Genomic DNA, 8,878 nt, shown 5'->3' on the forward strand with positions numbered 1-8,878 from the left:
GAATAGAAACTTTCTTCTTTCCTTATTTAAACAAACAAACAAAAAATCCCATGGACCTCAAAAACTAGTTTTAGCTCAAGTGATACATGCATACTTTTTAGCTAGCATTCTTTTCAAGCAAACAAATACATCAAAGTTCAATTGGGACCACTTAAAAGATACCTTCATTTTTTGCCCTTCTCAGAGCAAAATATTAACAAAACCAAATACAAAGTTTTTCTTCTGAAACCAAGAATTCCTAGATGACAACCCTTAAAGTAAAACAGATTGAAGCATGTGATTTAATTTTAAAAGCTTAATATATACAAGGGATTTCTATAAATAGGCTGCTTCCACCTTAGAACTGTGTTTCCTTCGTTTGTTATTGGCATGTTTTGTGTACCTGCTTCAAACTGGAAGGTAATGCAAACATAAGTTATTATTCATCGGTAGTCCTTTCTGTGTAAAAGCCCCATTATATCACTTTCTATGAAGTGGACTAGCTCTGTTATGAATAAAGGAGTAGAACGTACTGAGTAGAACATAAACAGCACCTTTTATGCATTTCTTTGACTGTCAGACAGTTATTACTCACATGACAGCTAAAATCAGAATACCAATTCTCATTTTTAGCAAGTGATAATTTTCACGGTAGGAAAAAACTAAATTCAAAAGAAATTAGCTATTGCTGTTAAACTTCCTCTGTATATTTGTATGTTTTATCTGTCACTCAAGTATTCTGTCTTCTGTTTGGAGAGAAAATGTATTTTAGTTCATTGTCTAAAGTAAAATAAAAGACACAAATACATGAAACTGTTTTAAAACTGTAAAATCATAAAATATTATTGGAATGGATTCCCTGGATAGAAAAACTTATTCAAATGTGGTTTAGGTTTTTCACCACTTGCTTGTGATATATTGCAGGTAACAAAACATAGTCATAAACTAATTTCTCAGCTTCAAGAGCTAGTGTGGTCTATGTTAATTGGTGTTGCATGATCTGATATCAAAAATAGTTTTGGCTATTGAAAGCAGATGGGAGAGTTCATTAGAAATAGAAGCCCAAAAGTTTTATATGCTGTTTGTCTAAACATATACATTTTATTCAGCCTGTCTGCCCTCCAACTTCTATTCTGTTTCCTGGTGCTGACAATAAATTGCTAAAAGTTAATTGTTCATAAATTGAGGAATTTATCACAAGCTACTTTACCACTGGTTCCGATAACCTGTAATAAAACTTACGACAGCATGGATATTTAGTTTTAAAGCCAAGTCACGAACTATTTTTTTCTTGGAGTGGGTATTTTAACTGGTGTGTTGAAATACAGGAAAAGATACAGAACAAGAGATTCTCTTTCTTCCTAAATTAATCTAGCTAAATCTGGTTCTAGTTAGCGATGGTGCAAATGATTTTATAAGATCAAGATTTTAAAAGCTTTTAAACTTTTATCAGTTATGTAAAGTTTCCTTGTTAGTCTAATCCTCACTGTTAGTCAATAGCCACGCTGGTGTAGGCTGCTGTGTTAATGTGAGTTGCAGAAGTGGAAGCAGGTTTTGCATTGTTTAGCTAGGAAGAAAAGGATGCTGGGATGTGAGAGCCTTTGCTAACAGGTTTGCATAAAACCTTTTCACGGACATGCACATTGGCTGAACCTACATGGGAAAGTGGAGGCAACTCTGAGGTGCAGCCTCCAAGGGCACACTGACTCCATACCAGGAGGGGATTTCACTTTCCAAGAAAACTGAAGTGCTTGAAGAAGAAGGGAACCTCCAAGCATTGGAGGAAAGACTGGAAGACCAGTCCTGGAGGGTGCACGGTGTAGTTGTCATCTCCTGTCATGGGGTCATGGCCACCATGAGCTGGAATCAGGGCTCGGCTGAATGAAGGAACATCCCTTCCTTCAGAGTACACTTGGCATTAGAGGTCTCAGTCTCCTTTTCAAGTGTCAATTAAAAGATTCTTTAATATTCACTGTGTTTGCATCTATGTCTTCTACCCTTTTCAAATGGTTACCTACAGAGATAAAGGATATACACTCTGGAGTCTAAGGAGCAGCATCAATCCTGTTTATTCTGTAAGTGGTGTGTCTCTGATTAGTAGAAGTTAGTAGAATATAGTAGAATACATGGAAAAACAAACTTCTATAGGATATTTTTCGTAAGTGTTGGAAGTGTTTAATTCCAATAATATAAAAAGTATAAAAGCATAAATAAAATAATAAATTCTTTGAAGAATTTTGTTAAGCTTTTAAAATATCATTCTATGATCACTGGAAATTGTAGAATTCCCAATGGAGGCCTAGAAAAACAGCCTCTAAATACCTTTCTCGGGTCATATTGATTTTGATGAAGGGGTGAAAGTTTGTCTGGTTTTTGGTGTTGTATCAGTGATCTGATAAAAATGTATTTCCTCCTGTTAGTCTTGCCACATTACAGAATTGTTAGCTTTGTGAGATTGATTTTATATGTCTTTGTCAGTGGACGTACAAGACTCTGATCAACGTTTATCAGGGAAGGGTTTATTTAATGGATTGCTCTTTCGGATAAAGCTGTGAGGATCCATAGGACCTCCCATAACCCAGGCAAACTAATGAATAGGCCAGAAACACAAGGACTAACCATCAGTCTTGAAGTGCTCAGTGGGACAATCTGGCTTCCATTTAAGCAAATAAAATTCACATTGATCTCACAGTAGGAACATGATCAGGTTAATTTATTTACTTAGTTCTGTCTGAGAAAAGGTTGAGAGGGACTTCAAGATTAGACCATGAGTTTTCAGGCCTACAGCAAATTCCATCGCATGAGTCTTTGTTCCCAGGCTGAGCTAAGACTGGAATCTGTTAAAAACTGTAGAAACAATTTAGAAATAAGGGTGGAAGAAAAGCATAACAATCTGTGCTTCATGGATTTTGGAAGGTCAGTCAAAATACAGCATTTTTTTCTGATTCTTTCATGACTTCTTAACCCACTAACTCTTAAGAATTTGAGCCATAATTTTTTTTTTTTTTTAATGGGAATGAACAATATTTTGATGAATTGTTGCAATTTGAAAGATTTGGCATTATTGGTGAAGATTCTTCTTGTAAGTAATTTGTTAATGTAAAGGAACAAATAAACCTAGCATGTAAAAATACATCTGTCACTCGTGACCAATACTTCCTCACCACCATGGGTGAGCTACATCATTGTGGTTAATAATCAGAGACTTTAGCTGTCTGATTTTAAGATATGAAGTCAAATGTAAATATCAAAGGGCCCTAAAATCCTCTAAAATTTTTATCCCTGAAAAGTTGAAAAATTATTTGATCTTCAGCCTCTTTTTTCTACCTTTTTCTTTTAATGACTATTGCTTTTGAATGCTCAGTTTTAATCTTATTTGTGTTTTCTAAAAACAGAAATCACTCTGTTACTCCCTAAGTGCATCTAGCTTTCACCCTTTACCTGCTGTCCCAGTCTATTTTTAGTCAATGTGCTATAATATTGCCAAGACTGTGTTTGCTTGATCTCACAAAATGTTTTCAGGAAAACATGATAGAGGAAAAAACATATGGTTTGCTATACTACAACTTCAAAGGTCCCAGCCCTGCAGTGATATACTTACCAGCAAGGCACAGAGGAGCACTATCTCAGCACAGCTTTCTGGCACTGCGGGACTCAGACTGAATTCTATTTTTATAACTGTCAAGTATAAGATCAACTCTCCTAAAAGAGGATCACCAGTTTTGAATAGTTTTGTTAGAAGGCAGCATTGAAAAAAAAATTATTTTGACCTCAAAAGCTGTAATTTTTATAAACAATAAATGCTTGATATAAAAACAGTTAAATTCACATTTTTACAAGATGCTTGTTACTCAGATTATGTCACAGTAGATGGAAAAGGGTAAATTTTGTGTATTTGTCTTGGTGTAAAAGACTAAGCTAGACATATTGCTTTGCTTTGAAGGAAAGCAGGAAATTATTGTTTCCAAAATTACACAACAATTACCTCTTCAGGATGGCACGTGTCATATAACATCTACTCACTTCAGTGGGACACCCTTGCTGGAGTTAATGCTGCCTGGGTTGTAATACTAACGTGGGCAGCACCATGAGGATTAAGTCTGACAAGTGGAAGGTTGCAATGGAAGACTGACAACACTTTGGTGTGCTGAAGAAAGAGACTCAGAATGACAGATTGACAGGACCGTGAAGCTTGTGACATAAAGATCATTACCAATTAAGATGGAGGTGAAGGAAGAGCTGGGGTCAAAAGGGCACCTGCCTCGTCCTCTCTCAAATTTGTGCGATTCCAGTTGAAACAGATGATCCTTTAAAAAAAAAAAATCACAGAAAACAGCGTAAACCCTACAGGCAAAGAAAAAAAGCCTTAGAGATGAGCTTTAACTTTGCTACACCTTCGTAATGGATTGACTTCATTAGGGAAAAAACACAATTACGATTGCTCACTGATATACTAGTAAAAAATCTCTGGGTTTCTACAAATCATCTTTGTGTGTGCACTGTCCCAAAGAAATCAGTAAAATATGCACTAAAATTGCACTTGTTTCATTTCTGTGGGAGTAGGGAGTGAAGATTCTTCTACCTTTCCTCCAAATTATCTAAACATTAAATAGATATCTAGCCATGGAATGTATTTTCCCTCTTTGAACATTTTTTTTCCAGTAGTTGTTAAATATATCACACTGTGTTATCTTCTCTTGGTAGCTTTGAGATGTTTATATCTCTTCTTCATAAAAGTATGTTTAGGAATGAATCCCCAATTATGGTTTTCAGAACAGATGTGATTTCTGCAGTGGATTTAACAGAATATCAGTATAAAAAGAATATTGGCAACTTAGTTTAATTTGTCTGTATAAGGCTTTAAAGGCTGAGAAAGAATTTACACTTTAAATTTTCATTTGCAATGCTACATTTGTCCCAGCTTTCTTAAAAGAGCCCATTAATGTCTGAATAAAATATCAAGTGAGTGCACAATTTTTTTTTTAATTTATATATTAACAAAAAAGCTCCACAAAACATGGAGATGGGGGAGAATAAAAGGGCAAATGGAGAGAAAGCTATGAAAGATTCATAAAAGAATATGCCACCCAGCCTTCAAGTGTGACTAGTAAACATTTTGACAGTCTAGTAGTTCCAGTTCTGTGTAACAGTTTTACTCAAAAGTCTACTGAAATGCAGATTATATTAACATATTGGATAAATGCAACCTACTGGTTCAGTAAACTAATCTCAGGTTCACTTTGCTAATATACTAAGGCAAATGTTTTGTGAAGCATGAAGTTACATGTGACAGGACCCCAAATACCCCAGAATTTTGAAGAGGATCTGCCTGGATCTCTCCCTTACAGCAAACATTCTCAAAGAGGTCCAAGAGGCTTTTTAACCATAAAAATCAGGTTTTATTAGACCTGACTTTTCAGGTATTTATTAGAATAATTCGGTATTCACACAGAAAAAAGCTCAATATATCTAAACTGGACAAAATAGTGTCCTGGTAGTCCTTATTTAAGTTTTTGTAGTCCTTTTAGTCCTTATGTCTTTATAGCAGGTTCTTTTTTCTGCTGTTGGTTACATTCATGTAGTTTTGGGGGGTTGTAGGATATGCAGCTCAGTCCCTAGAAAGTTTTACTTTCGAAAGATACAGAAACCTGATTATGTGTCTGCTCTCTGCAATGCTGTATTCCTCAGATCACTCACCTATGTCCACCCATCCCACCCCACAACCTACAAATCTCTCTCTTTCCAAGCAAGTGCAATTGCCCCCAAAGCAAAACTAATGTTCTCTTCTCTTCAGGTGGCTCCACTCATGACAGTTATGCTCTCCTGAAAAAAACATAAAAAGATAAGGAGCAAAGAAGCAGAAGATATACTGACCATTGCATGGGATGGAAAACTGGTAAGATAATAATAATAAAAAAATATTTTTTTAAGAGGACAGAAAGAAACAAGATATAAGGAAAGTGGAAAAGTTGTAGAGCTGTTAATTCCCACTCATTGATGAATAATTGAATATTTCTATGCATTTCATTTAAAACAGTTAATCTTGAATTTGTCACAAGCCCCTGCCCTTCAAAGCATTATTCAATCCTTAATCCCCAGATCAGCCAAGCTGATGTACCTATCTTCCATTCCCATCTGTATCAATAATACATGACATTTTGCTGCAACTTCTGATCAAAAAGTAAGATTCCCATTAGTTAGAGAGTTCCCATAAAAATGGGATGTAACCCAGAATGTAGTTCTGGAAAAATAAGACATCTGTTTCATGTCTACTTGAAGTGAAAAAGCCACCCCAAAATAAAAATAGGAAGCAAAAACCACACAAAATTTAAGTAATGGTCCTAAAAGCCATGAGGTAACAAGGCATTCAGAATCTCACCTCTCCAGAAGCTCCTGTGTTATCCTAACCCTGGGACGTTAGTGCCTGATGTTAAAGCTGATGTGGCAGAAAATAATCATCCTGGGTAGAGATGGGTAGTGCAGGAATATTATTTTCTGCTGTATCAGCTTCAATTGCACATCAGTAGTAACTATTCCCCCTCTGCTGTTGGGTAAATGTCAAACAATGAAGAAATATTTCTCTATGTGTGGAAATCTCAGCTCCATTCCATACTTTTCAAACATCACATACCAGGTATTTTTCAAAACTAAATACCATAACATTTTGGGTCAACAGTAGAAAAAAAAAAGAGTAAGGAGAACTCAGGAAGGGAAAGAAAAACCTTGTGAAACTGTGCAAAAGAACTAGGAAGTAATCATTGTCACAAAATATGATGTAAAGGAAATATTTATAAAAACAATGTCTGTCTAATGTTATTTATTCTCTAATCAGGTATAAAATAAAATGAAGTTACTCATGAAAAAGTTTCTTTTCTGGGGTCTCAACTAAACTATTTGTCAATGCATCAGTTAAATAAAGAAAAAACCCCAAATTTTTAGAGAGAAAGGTGTAGAAGTAAATGGAGACATAAACTGAGAGTTAAAATTGAACAGATTTTTCTAGTCTTAATGCTTTCTATTCACTTTCCCCATAGTAAAATCAAAATGGACTTGTCTATGAAAGGAAAAAGTAGCAAATTTAAAACTGATTACAGAAAAAACATACTCAGGTAAAGTGATCAGGTGTGGAAACAAAATTATTTTGAAACAATACTTGAAGAAGTTGTATTATCCGTACTTCCTGGTTTGTAGTGCATGGCTCATATTTCATCCTACATAGGGAACAGAAAGTGAGATTTTTGTGCTGTAGAACAAGACGTGACCCCACCAGGGCATCATACATATTCAGGTCTTCCCCTGGTAAAATGCCACTGATGCTCAGACCCTGGAGACTTGGCCGGTATGGGAGTCTTCCAAATGATGTGGAAGGATTTTGTGTCACTGTACATCAAATTATAGTATCACAATGAAAAAGCTACTAATGTAGCTAGCCATTTCCCTGAGAATCAGAATGAAATCAATAGTAGAGATAAACCCACCTCTTTTAACATTCATGACATGAATGTGTTTAAAACAGCTACCTATATGACCATGGCATGAAAATGTTAGGCGATATGCATAGTATCCTTTTATTATCTACATTTTAACAGCTGGAATTTCTGAATAAGGATTGTAGCTTAAATATATAATCTAATGCTAGACAAACATTTGGATTTCAGTGCAACTTAGAGAAGTTTCTAAGTGGATCTCACCAGTTTTGATATAAAGCAGGATGTGTATCTCATAAATGCTTGCAGATGCATGTAACTGTCTGAAAAGTCACTGAAAATGTAAGCAATAATTCCTCCAAGAGAGATTTTCCACCTTCACGTTTTAGGACAGCATACCAAATATTCCATGGTTGCAATAAGTTATTCCCATCACTGGGGCAAGTAACTGAAGATCAGGTGTTAGATGTGTCAGCTTCTGCGGGATGCCAGTTTAAATGAAATAAGCGTTACACATTAATAATCAGCTTTGAAGGCTAATACCATAATTCTAACCCTCCTTGCTGTTTGTGACATTGGAATCCCTTGAGAAATGTCAGAAGAAAACCGACAGTTTCCTCACAGATTATCCAACACAGCAATTCAACATTGCAATTTATTTTATGGGCGCTTTTCGGTGGTTAGGGTAAAAATTATGCAAAAACACATATGGAGGGCTGGGAGTGGAATTACAAATTTCTACATGTAGTTTGGGAAAAGAAATGTGGCTCTGGGTTTGATTTATGATACCTATGACTCAGGAAATGTAATACACTTTCAACTATTATTAAAGTAATAATGTTGTTTAAAAAGAAATAGAAGATATTTCCAAGAGCATCAAGCATTTTGCCATTAACTTGGTATGAATTGATAATTTTAGACAATGAAGAATAATGTAGGCTATAAGTAATAATGAAAGAAAAGGTCAATCAGAGCCATTAAAATTTAAAGACTGCATTTAACTTTCGTTGCAGAAAATTGTTTTCTCTAATGCCAAGTGCTGCTTTGCTCTGGGTCAAGACAGCATTTATGCATGTGATTAATTTAAAACATATGCTTGCTTCCATTCTTATTCAGCAAAGTACCTAAGCCTGTTCTCAACATTAATACAATGGCTGTATCTTTTCACTAAATCAGGGACTTAAAAATATAGAGGCTTTGGTTGGGTTTTCCTATGATATTATTTTTATGAGAAAAAATAATTTGATTTTCAGTAAGGGGATTTTTTTTTTCACTTTCAATTTTTATTATTTTCCAGGTAACAAAAAAGTGAAATATATCATACTGGCATTTTTTAAAAGCAAATTTAAACCATTTCAGAACCTTTAATTACATACTTAACTGTGTATGCATATGCTCCAACAGTATAGCCAAGGTCTGCTCTCCAGGAGACCTGTGCCTTTTCGCGGTTGGTACTTTTTTTTTTGGGGGGG

The 8,878-nt window shown here is 35.2% G+C and overlaps 1 protein-coding gene across 1 annotated transcript in view; it reads right to left on the bottom strand.

The window, feature by feature from the left end:
* SEMA3E (sema domain, immunoglobulin domain (Ig), short basic domain, secreted, (semaphorin) 3E) overlaps positions 1-8,878 on the bottom strand; it is a 152,101-nt gene that overhangs the window by 36,028 nt on the left and 107,195 nt on the right. Inside the window, exon 5 of the mRNA XM_009328363.1 lies at positions 4,193-4,286. Coding sequence (XP_009326638.1) covers positions 4,193-4,286 — 94 coding nt within the window. The remainder of the gene's footprint in view (positions 1-4,192; positions 4,287-8,878) is intronic.

Source organism: Pygoscelis adeliae, unplaced genomic scaffold (assembly GCF_000699105.1).
Source record: "Pygoscelis adeliae isolate BGI_AS28 unplaced genomic scaffold, ASM69910v1 Scaffold267, whole genome shotgun sequence".
In the NCBI taxonomy this organism is placed as follows: Eukaryota; Metazoa; Chordata; class Aves; order Sphenisciformes; family Spheniscidae; genus Pygoscelis; species Pygoscelis adeliae.